This window comes from Erpetoichthys calabaricus, chromosome 2 (genome assembly GCF_900747795.2).
Source record: "Erpetoichthys calabaricus chromosome 2, fErpCal1.3, whole genome shotgun sequence".
Classification (NCBI taxonomy): domain Eukaryota; kingdom Metazoa; phylum Chordata; class Cladistia; order Polypteriformes; family Polypteridae; genus Erpetoichthys; species Erpetoichthys calabaricus.
Window position 1 is genome coordinate 116,934,140 of NC_041395.2, and position 19,702 is coordinate 116,953,841.

Below are 19,702 nucleotides of genomic sequence, written 5' to 3' on the forward strand. Positions count from 1 at the left end.
TTGATGGCTTTATAGATTTTCCATGAGATATCATTTTTTTATTACCTAAACAAATAACATGTAGAAATAAGTCAAGCACAAGCCTTTTAAAAAAAGCTGTCAAAGCAACTTTAAATCAAACACTACCTGAAGCATAAAAACATAAACAACAATAACAGATTGTGAAAGAAAATAGAAGTACCCACATTCGATCAAGGCTATAAAAAAGAAAGGAATTATTTTAAATATTTCCTTTTGCATCATCAACAATTTGATATATTAATTAAAAAAAATGAAATTACTGAAATAGTCTAATATTTACATAATTGCAAAGCAAATTTGCAGAAGAATATGATCATTTAACTTTTCCACAAAAACTAAACTAAAAAGTTATGAAATTATCAAGAGTTATTTCAAAGTAATTCAAATAAACAAATAAAAGAAATAACTTCTTGTTTCAGAAACAAATTTAAAATTAAATGAAATACTTACAGGATAAATATAGGTTTTCCCATCAGGGTATAGGACTTCTGCTGCTTCAACTCTGCAAACATATATATAGTGATAAATGAATTTGCAAAAATATGACCTACTTTTGTATTGTTTTTTTTTTAATTTTGTGATGTACTTACGTGAAGGGTTCTTCACAATATTCACTGAACATTGTCACCATCATATCTAAAACTATTTTAGCCTGAAAGGAAGAAGGGCAAAGTCATGCTAAACTTTACATAAATGCAATTAACAATAATACAGAATGAATGTAGACATAATTGATTTACCTTTGTTAAATCAGTTCCTGTGCACTCAATAAATACATTTTTCGTGTTCAAAGAAATCTTTGTATGATTCCCTGAAAAAAAAGTAAGTGTGTTCTGAAATTTACTGATTACAATAAATGTTATATAGCAGTTAATATGAATACAATCAAAAATCTGAATGCTTCACTGTATGTCTACTCTTGAAAATTAAAATTGAAATTGACTACTTATATGTTTCCACTGTGAGAGGACACCTGTATGGCTTACAACTAGCATATAAAACACAAACACGCATATACACATAGATACATACATAGATACATACATACATACATACATACACACACACACACACATACAAAATGATTAAAAACATTCCCATTTTCTCCTGGCTTGTATTGTACAGGTACAGATTAAACTGTCACAAATAACATCTACCTTTTAGATGCATTAATGAGTTATTCTTAGTACAAAATACATACTGTACTGTATTATGACCTATTTAGTGTTTTTGATAACGGGTTCAACAAATTTTACTTAGTGAATTTAATTTATACCTTCTTAGAGAGTTACACAAAAAAGGAAAACTTACCATTGATAATTGGTGGCATCGACAGAACAACGCCATTACTATCATAAATAACAGGGTACACTGGCTTGTCTTCAATTATATGCAGATAGTGGCGTAGATGGCTATCATTCTGAAAGATAGAATGAACAAGTTAATGCAAAAAATGGCACATTTTTAATCATGTTGTTCCGTTGCTTCTTTGTATTTGTTCAGTACAGTGGTGGGTAAACTTGGCACTAAGTGGCACCTGGGGGTTTCAGGTTTTTTCAGATGAAATCTTTTAATCAGCTGTCAATTTATGCACATACATTTTTCATTAAGAGATTTACTATAGTATTTATACTCTCAAATGAACTGTTCAATATATGATAGGTACCCATTAATCTAGGCATTATCAAACCTTTTAAACCCATTCAGGGAGGCAGAAGCCAGAGCTCATCCCACAGCAACAGACACAAGAACTATATTTCAACTGGTCACCAGTCAATTAAAAGGCACAATCTCATACAGAGTACTGAACATTTTGAGTCAGCAATTTTTCTAGCATGGCCTAAAAAAGCCATGCACACATGGGGAGCATGTGCATTGAGCCTGGACTAGAACCCAGGATCCTGAAGCCCTAAAGCAGCAGCACCAACCACTTAATGAAAAAGGATGTTTAATAAATAATATTTAACTGTCTTACAAATTTCTCCAATGCAGGGCTACATTCAGTCTCTTCTTGTTTCCTTACCTTTCATGATGACCTGATATACGCAAGAATGAAAGTATAAAGACCTTCATATAATCAGCTTCCATTACCACCTGTACTTCAGAACAGCTGATCCACATCACGCTAGGCATGCTTGGACCCAGTCAGTACTTGGATGGGAGACCATCTAGGAAAAAGCTTGGGTTGCTGCTGGAAGAGGTGTTGGTGAGGCCATCAGGAGCAGCTCATCCAGCGTGGATCTCAACAACTCAGCAAAGTGACAGGAACATTGTGCTTTAAAAATTGTTATCATCCTTCAGATGAGACATAAATCTGAGGTCCCGACTCTCTGTGGTCACAATGGATCCCGGGACATCTTTTGAAAAGAGTAATGTGTTTCCCGATTTCCATGGTAAACTGCATACCACGGCCTGACCATTCTGGCCGCTAATCATCCTCTGTCCCTTACTGGTTAACTATCTCTTCATCCCTTCACCACCTAATAGCTAACATGTGATGAGTATACAAAAAGCAAAAAAAAGCTTGCTTGATCCAGGTGAGTTCCCCACTGTCTATGTAAACTGCTTCCAGTAGATTAGAAAACGCTATGTACTATACATTATATATACAGTGTAATTATTTAATTCAATCATCCACTGGATTTTGCAGCACGAATTTATATTTGTTCACTCAAATTAATAGGCTGAAAATACATTAAAAATGCAAAATGAAAGTGAGGATGTCTTCCATGTATTTATTAAAAGATTTTTTTAAAAAGATAACAACTTTACATATATTAATTTAGTGAGTGCCTTAAATAAATGCATTTAGATTTATACAGTATATTTATTAAGCAATTCAGCTGAGAAGACAATATAACACTTCAAAAAATTAAAAGCCAAACATGAAAAACCATCCATACATGAAGGTGTAAGTTATATTAACTTTCCTAGCTGTGTTACACTGGTTCACCTAATGAAGTTGTCTAGGCCAATGGGCCTCAGTTATATTGCCATTGGTTAATTTATCATGTATGTAAGATGTATGATGTATCAGAAGTAAAATTTAACTAAGTACTTTAGCTGTTTATACTGTTGAACATGCTACATTCAGTCCTTGGTGGTGTTAGTGTGAAATAGATTGCAGCAGAACTCCATATTAAAAAAGTATTCAATAATGTTACAAAGGTGATTTAAAGTGGATTCACTCAAAGCTAAAAACTGCTAAAAATCTCAACTCTCCATTAGCATCAAATACTAAAATTAGTACTACCTCAGTATACAATGGATTTACCAAAAAATGTTTACCAATAAAAAAAAAACTACTTTTACTCAAATTAACCATCCTGTTCTCCTCTTATCACATTCAGAAAAACAGAATCTCCATCAGCTATAGAAATAATCGTGCTTCATTCTGTTCAGCCGTGGCTATGCTCCATTAGTTAATCTGCTTTTTTTTTAAAAAAAGCACTTAATGTTGATCACTGACTGGTATTGTGAACTTAAAGAAGATATGCAGGTAGACACTAGGCTATACATTAATTTTAAAAAATGCAGTGTAATCAGTTTATCTGTGATCTGTTGTCACATATGGCACACTCCTGGGACACTGAAACTATCACCAATGCTGACAGATATAAAGATTGAGAAACACTGCTCAAAAATAAATGCTGTAATCCAACAAGACAACACCACTGCTATACCAAAGCAGGGGAAAAAAAACACATCAGTTGCTACTTTTGATGACATGCCGCGTTGTCATTGGTCTTATTTAAAGTTTGTCTATGTTGACAGTCATAGCAACCAGCAAACTCTTGCTAAACGCATCTTCTTTGAGCTTTGCTTCTTTCGCTTTGAAATGGAGGATGCGGTGCATTAGAATATATCACTCTCTCTTGGGTATTATAAATAAAAAATATCAACAAATAAAAAAATTGTTTTTTTCTACCATGTCACCATATTTCAATCAAATCTGTCAGATATTTTTGTGAATTTTAAGATGTTTAATTTTTCTGGTTTTAACCCTAAATATTGATATACAGTAATCCCTCACCTATCGCAGAGCCCCCCACGATAGGTGAAAATCCGCGAAGTAGCGACCTATATTTATTTTATTATTTATACATATTTTAAGGCTTTATAAACCCTTCCCACACTCTTATAAACCTTTCTCACTCTCTTGTTAACCTTTCCCACACTCTTATAAACACTTCCTATGCTCTTAAACACTTTCTGCATTCTTAAACACTGCAGACCAACACTGCACGCAGCGATCAGACGTCGATGTGTCTGCACTCGCTTTGTGAAGGGGGGCAGCTGAACTCACGCTGAGCAGAAATGGAATTTGTGCTGCTTCTGCCAAAATGTCTGCTTGTCGCTCTGCGCGTTCAGAAGGAGGGGGAGGAGTGGGGGTGTGTGAGGGCTGAACACACGTTTGCTCAAACCCCCCCTCCCCAGAGGCACAGTAGGCTCCTGCCACTTCGCATTGTCAAGGGGGTGGGGAGCTGAATGAACACTAAGGAGAAGTGGACTTTGTGCTGGCTTTGTGCTGCTTGTCGCTCTGCATGTCAATAATTTTAAAGTCTTGTATTTTCCTGTCTCACTGTCTTGTCTTGCGTGAAGTTAAAATGTTTTATAATAGTGAGATGTTATTCATATCCTTTGCCCGACATCCACATATCATATGTGTTAACAAAGTGTGTTTTATAAGTTTACATGTGTTTAAAGCGTGTGGGATGGGTATTTTAAGGCTTAAACTATAAAAATGTTTATTTATATGGTCTTTATATATCACGGATTTTCTCCTGTTGCTGATGGGTCTGGAACATAACTTCCGCGATAGGCGGGCAATCACTTGTATTTAAAAACCCGCGAAGTCGTGAATCCGCGAAAAGTGAACCGCGAAGTAGCGAGGGATTACTGTATCGAAATGACCTTTCCTAGATGTACCATCCTATCAAATGTCAGCTTTTTGGCTAAACAAGAAACTGTGCTTTTGCTGATAAGTGAGTGAATGAGTCAGTCAACTGTGCATTATATATAGATTTTGCTGTAGCTGGAACAATCTGAATGTAAGCCCTTCAGAGTACTAAGCAATATACTTTACCTTATAGAGATGCATAAGCTCAGAAGCTGTATATTCTTTACTTTGATTCAGAGGTGTAAATTTAATATCTTCTGGTGGTTTTGCAGTGTAGGTGAATGGTCCAGAAATTGTGTCCAGGTCATGAGTGCCAATTGCTACAAGTGTTCTTTTTCTGGAAAGATAATAGAAATAGAAAACAAAATTTATATTATTATAAGAAACATTTCTTTTCAAGAACGAATATTAATCAGTTACTACATTTTATTACTCACCAGCAAGCCCGCGATTCTCGAAAGAATCGCAAATCCAAGAATGGCAATCACTTTCTGTTCCCTCCGATACTTGGAGGGATGAAATATCATGGAGGGTGGGTGCATCCTGGGAAAGTTCATTTAATGAAATAAACATATTTGTACTAAAGCGGTTTCTTTTTGGAGCTGTCACTCAGTTGTAGGCACCTTCGTTTACTGTTTTTATCCATGCAGTCTCTTTTTTGTTTTTCTATGGCTGTGTCGTCAGCAAGAAGTTGGTTGCTGACGGCGGCGGATTCGGGCATGGAGGGCTACATTACTAAACGAACGTGGTATATGTGGTGGTTTGGGCGGTCGCGTTCGGGTGGCTGTAAAACCTGGTGTGCACGCATTACCTCAGGTTTAGTTCACAGGTCGTAGCCATGGTAAAGTTTTCATTTAATTAAATAAACATATTTGTACTAAAGCGGTTTCTTTGTGTGGGCACCTTCGTTCATTGTTTTTATCCATACGGGCTTGTTTACAGGTCATAGCCATACGGGTTCATGTTTGTATTACTAATCGTTGAGCTCCTTCCATTTGGAGCCATGACTCCTTTGCCTCTGCTGTGTCAGAAGCGCGCTGTGGGTGCATTCGTTCGTTGTGTTTATCCATACGGGCTCGTTTTGTATTTCCGTTAGTTGAGCTCTTTCATTGTGGAGCCGTGACGTCTTTGCTTCTGGTGTGTCTGAAGCACGTCGTAGGAGCCTCCGTGTATTGTTTTTATCCATGCGGTCTCGTCTTTGTTGTTCTGTGGCTGTGTCGTTAGGTAGAAGTCGTTTACTGTTAGGAAGCATACTCCAACTTACACACACTGACTGCTGGCACAGTGGATTAGAGCAGGTGTAGTTTACAGGTTGTGGTGTTCGGGCGCCACGCACTGACTCTGGGAACTACGGACTCGGTTTTGTATTACAAATCGTTGAGCTCACAGGTTGTGTTGTTCGGGCACCACCTACTGACTCTGGGAAGCCGCTGGGTTTGACTCTGGGGCGCTGTGGCACAGTGCGCATGTGCGTCGGTGCGTCCGCTGTCCGTGCATAAATTAAACTGTGGTTTAGTAATATAGATACGGTACATGAAAAAGGTATTAAATAAAGCAACTCCTCTCAAAACAAAGGTAATGAGAATTATAAGGAATTCACCATCATCCATCTTACTAGCCGAAGGTTGTAAACTGGATATGGACGCAGGGCACATCGAGGCGCACGCACACTGCTGCACTGCACAGAAAACACAGAAACGAGAAGGTTGTAAACCGGATGTCACGTGCACTGCCGCACTGCAACGAGCCCGCCACCTGTAAACTACACTTGCTCTAATCCACTGTGCCAGTAATGTAGATCACATAACGGTCATTCAGTTTGGCGCCCGCCCCAGAGTCCAGAGTCAAATGCAGCGGCGTCCCAAAACACTGTGGTGCCTGCCACAGCGTGCCTACAACGCGCTTGCGAAAGGAGTCACGGCTCAAACCAAAGAAAATACGACCTGTGAACTACACCTGAGGTAAAGCGTGCACACCAGGTTGTACAGCCGCCTGGACGCGACCGCCCACACCACCGCATATACCCTCCATGATATGTCTTCACGCAGCGGCTTCCCACCGAGGCACATATTGCGCTGTGACGCTCGCCCCACAGTCAGACGCAGCGGCTTCCCAGAGTCAGTAGGTGGCCCCCAAACAACACAACCTGTTCAAGCAGTCGGTGTCTGCGAAGGCAACAGACTCACGTCTCCACAAAACGAAACCGCTTTAGTACAGATATGCTTATTGGATTAAATGACATTTCCCCAGACGCACCCGCCCTCCATAATATGTCATCCATCCACATATCGGACGGAACAGAAACTGATTGCCATTCTAGGATTTCCGATTCGCTAGCGAATTGCGGGCTTACTTGTTTAATAAGAACACACACTATCTTAAATTAGAAAGCTGTAAATTAGGACATTTACAGAGATCAACAAAAATTGCAAGTTTACTACTCTACAGGGACTCACCTTTACAAGAAATTTCAATACAAGGCAGGTTCTGATTTACTATTCCAGATCCATAGATAAAAATTAAATAGAAATCACTTTATACATTCTTTAATAATAAATCAGATACTGATTATCACCAATTTATCAGTAATCTGGGAGTGCAATATTCATGTAAAATATGGTACCAATGTAGGAAACACTTTAAAGCCAGAATCCAATGATTATTCCCATACATTATGATCATTTATTCCATCCATCCCCAACCTATGTAGTATTAAATTCATGGAAGGCAATTGGTAACAGGAGCACTTACATGCAACTATGTTAATAATAAATTTTGTATCCTTTGGGCAATAAATTTCACATACATTCTAAAACTAGCATGCTATTTTAATATGTGAAAATTATAGCAAAAAAAAAAAACAACCCAGATTTCTTTAAAATTCGTTAACATCTGCAGTTGATCATCATAGGAAGGAATAGGAGATTTCACATTTGACTTTCAAAATGAAACCTACTATTCATCTTTGAGTATGAATGCCTTTAAAGCAGCCATTTTCAGATCAACTTTAAATAGATCAAATCAAGATTATAATATTCTTAAGAGCAATAAAAAACTTTCCAATTTACCTCTATGCTCTAAAGTTTATAAGTAAATGGTAATTTCATCATTTTCTTATTTTAAAAAATATAATCTTCAAGGGAATTTTCAGTCAAGTTTTCTCCCCAGACCCTCTTCTCTATATACATACAGTATGTTACCATTGGGAAATGTATTTCAGAAACACAATATCTAATTTTATTTGTATGCTAATTATACTCAATTGAATTTATAATGTAATGTAAAAAATACTTTTTCAGTTTCATCAATAATTAACTGGTTTACTTATTTAAAGTAGTAGTTGAGTAAAAATGATTTGTTTGGTTGAAACCATTGGATATGTAGGGATTATCTTTGACCTGAACTTAACTTATGACCAACATATTTGAATGTCTTTAAAAATATGTTCTCTACAGTTAGAAAATATTGCAAAATTACCGTGTATACTGGCATTTAAGTTCTCCTTCAGATAAATCAGGCCTTGATTTTACCGTATAATTTTCCGATATTTTATAATGTTAGTTGTATAAGTCGAATGTGGAAAATTTATGCTATTGGTCCAAGAGATTATGATATGCTAACGCCCACCTGAAGAGAGTAAAAATAGAGCACACTGCCTTTTTTTCTATGTATTGTGCCGACGAGACCACATGGTAATTCCCGAACTATTCCGAAGCGACATTTGCACTGTTTTGTGTTTTTTGTATCTCACTCCCTCATACGACTTTACCGTAAGAGCATCCCTTATCTACGATGGAGTGTTCGATCAGAAGAAAATATGAAGCTGGTTTTAAATTAAAAGTCATTGAAGTGGTGAAAGAAATTGGTAACTGTGTTGCTGCAACAAAATTCAATGTGTCTTAGAAACTGGTGCGAGATTGGAGAAAGCAAGAACATGTTAAAAAAAAAAATGTATGTGTCATATTTTTGAGCGGGCATATTAGTTGAGGTCTGATTTTATGATGGATTTTTCAGGTTTCAAGACCCAACTTATACGGGGGTATATACAGTAAGCTATATTTCTTAAGCAGTAGGACATTTTGGTGATTAACAGCAAAATAAAAAGTTTAAGATTGGAAGGACCGGGAGGCAGATTATACATCCCCCAGGCCGTGTGGGGACCACGGGGACGGAGCGTGGACGCTCAAACCCATTGGGGCCCATGGCCACCGCCAGGAGGCGCCCCGAGCCTCATAGAGCCCAGGAAATGTGCACTTCCGCCACACCTGGGAGGGTTGATGGAGGACCTTTCAAGGATGCCCGGAGTGCTTCCAGGTGCTCATGCGGAAGGACATCAGCGAGCACCTGGAGCACATACGGGTGATCATAAAAGGGGATGCCTTCCAACAAGTAAGGAGCCAGAGTCGGGTGCAGGAGGAGGATGAAGCTCCAGTGAGAGGAAGAAAGGTGGCCCACGGACGTTTAAAGGCCCGTGTAAGTGTGACTGGTGCGAGAGCACTGTGTGTGTGCGGGACTTTAATTTGTAAATAAACTGTGTGTTTTTTAGAACTGCGGTGTCTGTCTGATGGTGTTCGGGCTAGCTCTCACAAGATATAGGGATAGTAGAGAAAAAAGAAAGAGGTTGCATTATGACTATAGATGGGGACACACTTACTTGATTTGTATGCTGACCACTCCTCAATATCATTCAGCATCTGAAACCTACCAATTTTACTTGTATTGTTATTTTTTATTTGTTTTTAATTGTATTTGTATAACTCAAAACCCCAAGTGTCAGTTTACTCAATTATAGGAGTCTGTGCAATTAAGTAAGAATAATATGAACATATATAATGGGGCCATGTGTATTGAGATTGCTAAAATATAAAGCGCATTATAAATAAAATGTATTATTATTATTTAAATGTAAGGATGTTTAATAATAAACTTGTTTTAGTAAACTAATAAGTTTGCAGAGTATTACAGTTAATACAAGTGGCACAGGGATTTCAAGAACATGGGTTTGAATAATGGGCCCAATCATTGTCTGTATGGTGTCTGCAGTTTCCTCCAGTGAGTTTGGTATGCCCCTCATATCTTAAACACATACAATCAGATAGATAGATAGATAGATAGATAGATAGATAGATAGATAGATAGATAGATAGATAGATAGATAGATAGATAGATATAGATAGCTACTTTATTAATCCCAAGGGGAAATTCACATACTCCAGCAGCAGCATACCGATAAAGAAAATATTAAATTAGTGATAACAATGCAGGTATACAGACAGACAATGGTTGTATTTTTCATACGTGGATTACTCGTTTAGCCGGATGTAATTGTTGACCATTTGGCATGATCCTGGATCTGTCGGTTTTTCGAAACTCTTGCTGGATGTGTTGTCATAGCAACACATCCAAATCCTCAAACCTGCTCGGAGCAGGTTTTTTCTATGTAAACAAGGATTAGCTCACACACTTAATCAGTGTCAATGCATGGAATTCATTCAGTCATGGCTTCACCGTTCATGAATGAGCGACCAATTGATATTGGTGCACAAATTATAAGAAGAGAATTTCATATAGAGAGGGTTTTGCGCAATCAGCAAGATCCTTTATTGCTCCCGGAGGAAATTCTTTTCGAAAGATGCCGCTATAGCCGAGGGGGAATATTGTACCTCAAAGATTTATTAGCACCTTATATTCGAAGTCAAACTAGGCGAAGTCGGGCTCTCACAACCACATAGACAGTATGCATTGCTTTGAGGTTTTTCGCAAGCGGCACTTTTTTTATATACTGTAGGCAATGCGGAAAAATCTATCTAAAAGTGCAGTTTGCCAGGCAATTCATAAAATCTGTTTAGCTCTGAAATATTTCCTTTGGGCTTTCATAGTGTTTCCTGGACACCTGTGTGTGCAGACAATAAAAGTGGCGTTTCATGTCATTGCAGGTAGGTAAAACAAAGGCAAAAACACCCACAGTTTCATGAAGAATCTCACAATCAGCCTAACATTCTCATTACCCAGGATTTCCAAATGTGATTGGGACACTGGATTGTATGCAGATCCAAATAATCAGACAGTGTCTTCAACAAATATTTGACCTTCGTCAATATCTCGTTGGTCAGACACAGGTTCTAGGGATATGACATTCCTTGCAACTGACCCAACAAAAAAGAGGGCTATATGGAACATACCTATGGCACACATCGATGACAAATATATGCAATGACCATCCTTTACCTGAAATGAAGTGACCACTGCATCCTGCCATTGGTTCTGAGGAGGAGCTTTGCCCTGGAATGCCCTCACTAACAGGGCAATGGGCATTTTGCTGGATAGCCAACTCTTCAGCAGGGGTTAGGTCTGGACCGCGTGGACCTCCACCTGTTTTTTGCTTGTCTGCCTTCTTATTAGCTTTAGAATTAATGTTTTTTATATTACAGTGGGTACGGAAAGTATTCAGACCCCCTTCAATTTTTCACTCTTTGTTATATTGCAGCCATTTGCTAAAATCATTTAAATTAATTTTTTCCTCATTAATGTACACACAGCACCCCATATTGACAGACAAAAAAAAGAATTTTTGAAATTGTTGCAGATTTATTAAAAAAGAAAAACTGAAATATCACATGGTCCTAAGTATTCAGACCCTTTGCTGTGACACTCATATATTTAACTCAGGTGCTTTCCATTTCTTCTGATCATCCTTGAGATCACCTTCATTTGAGTCCAGCTGTGTTTGATTATACTGATTGGACTTGATTAGGAAAGCCACACACCTGTCTATATAAGACCTTACAGCTCACAATGCATGTCAGAGCAAATGAGAATCATGAGGTCAAAGGAACTGCCTGAAGAGCTCATAGACAGAATTGTGGCAAGGCACAGATCTGGCCAAGGTTACAAAAAAATTTCTGCTGCACTTAAGGTTCCCAAGAGCACAGTGGCCTCCATAATCCTTAAATGGAAGACGTTTGGGACAACCAGAACCCTTCCTAGAGCTGGCCGTCCGGCCAAGCTGAGCTACTGGGGGAGAAGAGCCTTGGTGACAGAGGTAAAGAAGAACCCAAAGATCACTTTGGCTGAGCTCCAGAGATGCAGTCAGGAGATGGGAGAAAGTTGTAGAAAGTCAACCATCACTGCAGCCCTCCACCAGTCAGGGCTTTATGGCAGAGTGGCCTGTCGGAAGCCTCTCCTCAGTGCAAGACACATGACAGCCCGCATGGAGTTTGCTAAAAGACACCTGAAGGACTCTGAGATGGTGAGAAATAAGATTCTCTGGTCTGATGAGACCAAGATAGAACTTTTTGGCCTTAATTCTAAGCGGTATGTGTGGAGACAACCAGGCACTGCTCATCACTTGTCCAATACAGTCCCCACAGTGAAGCATGGCAGTGGCAGCATCATGCTGTGGGAGTGTTTTTCAGCTGCAGGGACAGGACGACTGGTTGCAATCGAGGGAAAGATGAATGTGGCCAAGTACAGGGATATCCTGGACAAAAACCTTCTCCAGAGTGCTAAGGACCTCAGACTGGGCCGAAGGTTTACCTTCCAACAAGACAATGACCCTAAGCACACAGCTAAAATAACGAAGGAGTGGTTTCACAACAACTCTGTGACTGTTCTTGAATGGCCCAGCCAGAGCCCTGACTTAAACCCAATTGAGCATCTCTGAAGAGACCTAAAAATGGCTGTCCACCAACGTTTACCATCCAACCTGACAGAACTGGAGAGGATCTGCAAGGAGGAATGGCAGAGGATCCCCAAATCCAGGTGTGAAAAACTTGTTGCATCTTTCCCAAGAAGACTCCTGGCTGTATTAGCTCAAAAGGGTGCTTCTACTAAATACTGAGCAAAGGGTCTGAATACTTAGGACCATGTGATATTTCAGTTTTTCTTTTTTAATAAATCTGCAACAATTTCAAAAATTTTTTTTTTGTCTGTCGATATGGGGTGCTGTGTGTACATTAATGAGGAAAAAAATTAATTTAAATGATTTTAGCAAATGGCTGCAATATAACAAAGACTGAAAAATTGAAGGGGGGCTGAATACTTTCCGTACCCAGTGTATATATGATTCTTTATGTCAACAATTCTTTAAATAGTTATATACCAATATTTACCAGTTTGAAGTATATTCTTGTACTTCACTTTAACCTGTCTCCATGTTCTCCTTGTGCTCACGTTTGATCTGGAATTATGACATATTAAATATGAATTTACATGCATATTTAATAAATTAAATGTGAATTTCCCCTTGGGATTAATAAAGTATCTATCTATCTATCTAATTAATCTGACACATATGAAATGAAACGCTGCATTCAGTAAGTACAATGCACACTCCTTAGTGTTTAATTTGTCGGCCACTTTTTGCCAGCTGTCTTTTCTGGTTTGGGCTGCTTTTGCAGTGTTACCCTTTGTGCATATTAAATCTTGAAATTCTTCATGTCCTTCGAATAAAAGGTCTTGCTCTGCTTGTGTGAAAAAAAATGCACCCGTTCTTTCTTCATTTTGCTATAGCCTATCAAAGACTTGCTGATCATGTTTTCTAGACTCAATATATATGGGCTTTTCAATCAGCGCGGGTGCGCGCATTCATCTCAGATGATTAGATCCAGCTAGACTAATCTACTACACGGCTGCGTTTGAAAAACCGACTTATCCCGGATGAGTTTCACTGGCATTAACTCATCCAAGATGAGCCATCTGATCTCGGATGATTTAAGCAACGTACAGAAAATACCCCCAATATCTTTGTATAATGTTAACGTTTACCCTCCCGGGTGGAATTGAAGAGTCGCATGGTGTGGGGGAGGAACAATCTCCTCAGTCTATCAGTGGAGCAGGAAAGTGACAGCAGTCTGTCGCTGAAGCTGCTCCTCTGTCTGACGATGATACTGTTTAGTGGATGCAATGGATTCTCCATGACTGACAGGAGCCTGCTCAGTGCCCGTTGCTCTGCCACAGATGTCAAACTGTCCAGCTCCATGTCTACAATAGAGCCTGCCTTCCTCACCAGTTTGTCCAGGCGTGAGGCGTCTCTCTTCTTTATGCTGCCTCCCAGCACACCACCACATAGAAGAGGGCGCTTGCCACAACCGTCTGGTAGAACATCTGCAGCATCTTATTGCAGATGTTGAAGGATGCCAGCCTTCTAAGTAGTATAGTAGGCTCTGTCCTTTCTTATACAGAGCATTAGTATTGGCAGTCCAATCCAATTTATCATCCAGCTGCACTCCCAGGTATTTATAGGTCTGCACCCTCTGCACACAGTTACCTCTAATGATCACGGTGTCCATGAGGGGCCTGGGCCTCCTAAAATCCACCACTAGCTCCTTGGTTTTGCTGGTGTTCAGTTGTAGGTGGTTTGAGTCGCACCATTTAACAAAGTCCTTGATTAGGTTCCTGTACTCCTCCTCCTGCCCACTCCTGATGCAGCAGGTGGCAGGACTCCAAGCTGCACTGGAAGTCCGATGTATAAAGGCTGAACAGGACCGGAGAAAGTACAGTCCCCTGCGGCGCTCCTGTGTTGCTGACCACAATGTCAGACCTGCAGTTCCCGAGATGCACATACTGAGGTCTGTCTTTAAGATACTCCACAATCCATGCTACCAGGTATGAATCTACAGTAATCCCTCCTCCATCGCGGGGGTTGCATTCCACAGCCACCTGCGAAATAAGAAAATCCGCGAAGTAGAAACCATATGTTTATATGGTTATTTTTATATTGTCATGCTTGGGTCACAGATTTGCGCAGAAACACAGGAGGTTGTAGAGAGACATGAACTTTACTCAAACACTGCAAACAAACATTTGTCTCTTTTTCAAAAGTTTAAACTGTGCTCCATGACAAGACAGAGATGACAGTTCCGTCTCACAATTAAAAGAATGCAAACATATCTTCCTCTTCAAAGGAGTGCTTGTCAGGAACAGTGACTGTCACAGAGATAGAGAGAAAAGCAAACAGATCAATAGGGCTGTTTTTCTTTTAAGTATGTGAAGCACCGCGGCTCAAACCTGTTGAAGGCGTCAGCTCACACCCCCTCCGTCAGGAGCAGACAAAGTGAGACAGAGTTTGTTTTTCAATCAAAAATGAATACGTGCCCTTCGAGCTTTTAAGTATGAGAAGCTCCGTGCAGCATGTCGTTTCAGGAAGCAGCTGCACAAAAGATCACAACGTGAAGATAATCTTTCAGCATTTTTAGACGAGCGTCCCTATCGTCTAGGTGTGCGAACAGCCCCCCTGCTCAATCCCCCTACGTCAGGATCAGAGAAAGTCAGCGCAAAAGAAAGAGAAAAGTAAGCTGGGTAGCTTCTCAGCCATCTGCCAATAGCGTCCCTTGTATGAAATCAACTGGGCAAACCAACTGAGGAAGCATGTACCAGAAATTAAAAGACCCATTGTCCGCAGAAACCCGCGAAGCAACGAAAAATCCGCGATATTTATTTAAATATGCTTACATATAAAATCCGCGATGGAGTGAAGCCGCGAAAGGCGAAGCGCGATATAGTAAGGGATTACTGTACTCCCATCTCTGTCAGCTTGACCCTAAGGAGCAGAGGTTGGATGGTGTTGAAACATAATTATTATAGCACCACTGCCTCTGTCCAAGTGGGAGAGGGATCGGTGTAGCATATAGATGATGGCATCCTCTGCTCTCACCTTCTCCTGGTATGCGAACTGCAGAGGGTCGAGGGCGTGGTGGACTTGTGGCCTCAGGTGGTGAAGCAGCAGCTGCTCCATGGTCTTCATCACATGTGACGTCACAGCGACAGGCCGGAAATCATTCAGCTCACCTGGACGTGATACCGTTGGGACTGGGGTGATGCAAGATGTTTTCCAAAGCCTCGGAACTCTCCCCTGTTCCAGGCTCAGGTTGAACATGCACTGTAGAGGACTCCCCAGCTCCAACGCACAGGCCTTCAGCAGTCGTGGCGATACTCCATCTGGACCCGCTGCTTTGCTGGCACAAAGTCTCCTCAGCTCTCTGCTTACCTGGGCTGCTGTAATTGTGGGTTGGGGTAAACTCTCACCTATGCTGGTATAAGCAGAAGGATGGGTGGAGGGTGCAGTACTCCAAGGTGAGAGTGGGTTAGGGTGGTCAAACCTGTTAATAAAGTTGTTCATCTGGTTTGCTCTCTCCACGTCTCTCTCGATGGAGGCACCCCGCTTCAAGCTGCAGCCAGTGATGATCTTCATCCCATCCCACACTTCCTTCATGCTGTTATTCTGCAACTTCTGCTCCAGCTTTCAACTGTACTGCTCCTTCGCGGGACTCGGAGTTCCTTCTGCATGCGCTTGAGCTCATGCTGATCACCGCCTTTAAAAGCCCTTTTCTTCTGGTTCAAAAGGCCCTTGATGTCACTTGTAATCCTTGGCTTGTTGTTAGCATAGCAGCTTACTGTTCTTACTGGAACTACAATGCCCATATAGAAGTTAATGTAGTCAGTAGTGCAGTCAACAACCTCCTCAATGTTCTCACTATATGATCCCTGCAGGATATCCCAGTCCGTAGTTCCAAAGCAGTCTCTCAGAGCCTGCTCTGCCTCAGGGGACCACTTCCTGAATGAGCGTGTGGTTGTAGGTACAGTAGCTCCCTCACTCTTGGTTTGTAGTGAGGCTGAAGCAGAACCAGGTTATGATCTGCTTTCCCAAGCACAGGCAGCGGGGTGGAGCTGTATGTGTCTTTAACGTTTGCATACAGTAGGTCAATAGTCCTATTTCCCCGGGTGTTACAATCCACATACTGGGAGAAGGCAGGTAATGTTTTGTCCAGCGTTACATGGTTAAAGTCTCCAGCGATTAGCACGAGCGCCTCGGGGTGCTGTGCTTGTAATTTAGCAACTGTGGAATGGATGACGTTACCCGCTATCTCCACGTTCGCCCGAGGAGCGCTGTAAACAATAACAACAATGACGTGTCCAAACTCTCTGGGCAAGTAATAGGGACACAGACTTATGGCCAATAATTCGATGTCCCTGCAGCAAGTGGAGATTTTAACGTTAACATGTCCAGAGCTGCACCATCTTGTATTGACACAGAGTTCGAGTCCTCCTCCTTTCTGTTTCCCGCAGGTACTTGCATCTCTGTCCACTCTAACTGTGCTAAACCCAGGTAGCTCCACGTTAGCATCTGGGATGTTAGTTGTTAGCCACGTTTCACTAAAACACAACAAACTGCATTCTCTGTAGGTCCTGACATTTTTCACCAGCGCAGCCAGTTCGTCGATTTTATTTGGTAGTGAGTTCACATTTCCCAGGATCACAGAAGGCACCGAAGGTTTGTAGCGCCACTTTCTTGCTAAACGTTTGGCTTTTATCTTAGCACCGGCTCTGCTGCCACGATACCGCCTTCTTACCTCGTCAGGTAAATAGGGAACCACACCGGCACGGGCACTTGTACTCAGTGATTGAAGTTGACTGCTTGAATAGACAAGTCTCGGCATGTAAAAATCCATGTCCAAGTAGTAAACACTGTCCAGGGAACGAGTCCACATAAAAAAAGTGGTAGGAGTTAACAGTGAAATAGAGAAAAAGGTAGAAAAATAAAGTCATACTCAGAGCTGCTGGAATGGCTGCCACTTACGACGGCGCCTGAGTCATAGATGGCTGAATCATGGCCGAAATTATCGGCACCCCTGGAATTTTCCCAGAAAATGCACCATTTCTCCCAGAAAATTGTTGCAATTACAAATCTTTTGGTATACACAGGTATATTTCCTTTATGTGCATTGGAACAACACAAAAAAACAGAGAAAAAAAGCCAAATCGGACATCATGTCACACAGAACTCCAAAAATGGGCCGGACAAAATTATTGGAACCTTTTCAAAATTGTGGGAAAATCATTTTATTTCAAGCATATGATGCTCGTTTGAACTCACCTGTGGCAAGAAACAGGTGCTGGCAATATAGCAATCACACCTGAAGCCAGTTAAAATGGATAAAAATTGACTCAACCTTTCTGCTGTGTGTCTGAGTGTGCCACCCTAAGCATGGAAAACAGAAAGAAGAGCAGAGAATTGTCTGAGGACTTGAGAACAAAAATTGTGGAAAAATATCAACAATCTCAAGGCTACAAGTCCATCTCCAGAGATCTTCATGTTCCTTTGTCCACTGTGCGCAACATAATCAAGAAGTTCACAACACATGGCACTGTAGCTAATCTCCCTGGACGTGGACGGAAGAGAAAAATTGATAAAAGACTGCAACGAAGGATAGTCCGAATGGTGGATAAACAGCCCCAATCAACTTCAAAACATATTCAAGCTGTTCTGCAGACTCAGGGTGCAACAGTGTCAGCTCGAACTATTCGTCAACATCTGAATGAAATGAAACGCTATTGCAGGATAGCCAGGAGGACCCCACTGCTGACACAGAAACATAAAAAAGCTAGACTGGAGTTTGCCAAAATGTACTAGAGGAAGCCAAAATCCTTCTGAGCGAACGTCTTGTGGACAGATGAGACCAAGGTAGAGCTTTTTGGTAAAGCTCATCATTCTACTGTTTACAGAAAATGGAATGAGGCCTACGAAGAAAAGAACACAGTACCTACAGTCAAACATGGTGGACGTTCTAAGATGTTTTGGGGATGTTTTGCTGCCTCTGGTACTGGATGCCTTAACTGTGTGCAAGGCATCATGAAATCTGAAGACTACCAGAAGATATTGGGGCGCAATGTAGGGCCCAGTGTCAGAAAGCTGGGTCTGCGTCAGAGGTCATGGGTGTTCCAGAAGGACAATGACCCCAAACATACCTCTAAAAGCACCCAGAAATGGTTGAAGACAAAGCGCTGGAGATTTCTGAAGTGGCCAGCAATGAGTCCGGATCTAAATCTGATTGAACACTTATGGAGAGATCTCAAAATTGCTGCTGGGAGAAGGCGCCCTTCAAATCTGAGAGACCTTGAGCAGTTCGCAAAAGAAGAGTGGTCAGAAATTCCAGTTAAGACGTGTAACAAGCTTGTTGATGATTATAGGAAGCGCTTGATTTCAGTTATTTTTTCCAAAGGGTGTGCAACCAAATATTAAGTTGAGGGTGCCAAAAATTTTGTCCTGCCCGGTTTTTGAGTTTTGTGTGAAATTATGTCAGATTTGGATTTTTTTCTCTGTTTTTTTGTGTTGTTCCAATGCACATAAAGGAAATAAACATGTGCATACCAAAACATTTGTAATTGCAACAATTTTCTGGGAGAAATGGTGCATTTTCTGGGAAAATTCCAGGGGTACCGATAATTTCGGCCATGACTGTACCTGTCAGATTAAAATTGACAAAATTGTCCCTGCATAAGTGTACAGGACTAAGCACCCTCCTACAAACAAAGGCAAGGAAAATAAAGTGGAAACCTTACGTATTCATAACTTTTTACAGGACTAAGCACCCTCCTACAAACAAAGGCAAGGAAAATAAAGTGGAAACCTTACATATTCATCATTTTCAGAATTAACGAAGTTAAAACTCTCTTTATTTTTCTATAAAAGAGTGCAGATATGTGCATGAGTTTGCCCTGCAACAGACTTGCAGGTCTTCCAGGGTTGGCTCCAGTTTTGCAGCTGATTTTGGGGTAAGCCATCATACATACACAGAACTGAATGAATCCAGACAAATAATGAATTAATGAACACTGTACACAAATTAAGATGTTTGTAATACATTGATGGGAATATCATGTCATTCACCACCTGCTACTGTCAAAATAAATTGTGCCCTCCTTCTAATAACACTAACAAAGTTAACATTCTTATGAATTTGATAGAACAATGGATAAAAATGACTCATTGTCAAATAAAAA

The 19,702-nt window shown here is 40.5% G+C and overlaps 1 protein-coding gene across 1 annotated transcript in view; it reads right to left on the reverse strand.

Moving 5' to 3' along the window:
• The window catches only part of farsb (phenylalanyl-tRNA synthetase subunit beta), a 75,553-nt gene that overhangs the window by 34,310 nt on the left and 21,541 nt on the right, over positions 1-19,702 (reverse strand). The window contains exons 6-10 of the mRNA XM_028794407.2: positions 5,108-5,258; positions 1,333-1,441; positions 762-832; positions 612-673; positions 472-523 (exon numbers count right to left, since the gene is read on the reverse strand). Of these exons, the coding sequence (XP_028650240.1) occupies positions 472-523; positions 612-673; positions 762-832; positions 1,333-1,441; positions 5,108-5,258 (445 nt within the window). The remainder of the gene's footprint in view (positions 1-471; positions 524-611; positions 674-761; positions 833-1,332; positions 1,442-5,107; positions 5,259-19,702) is intronic.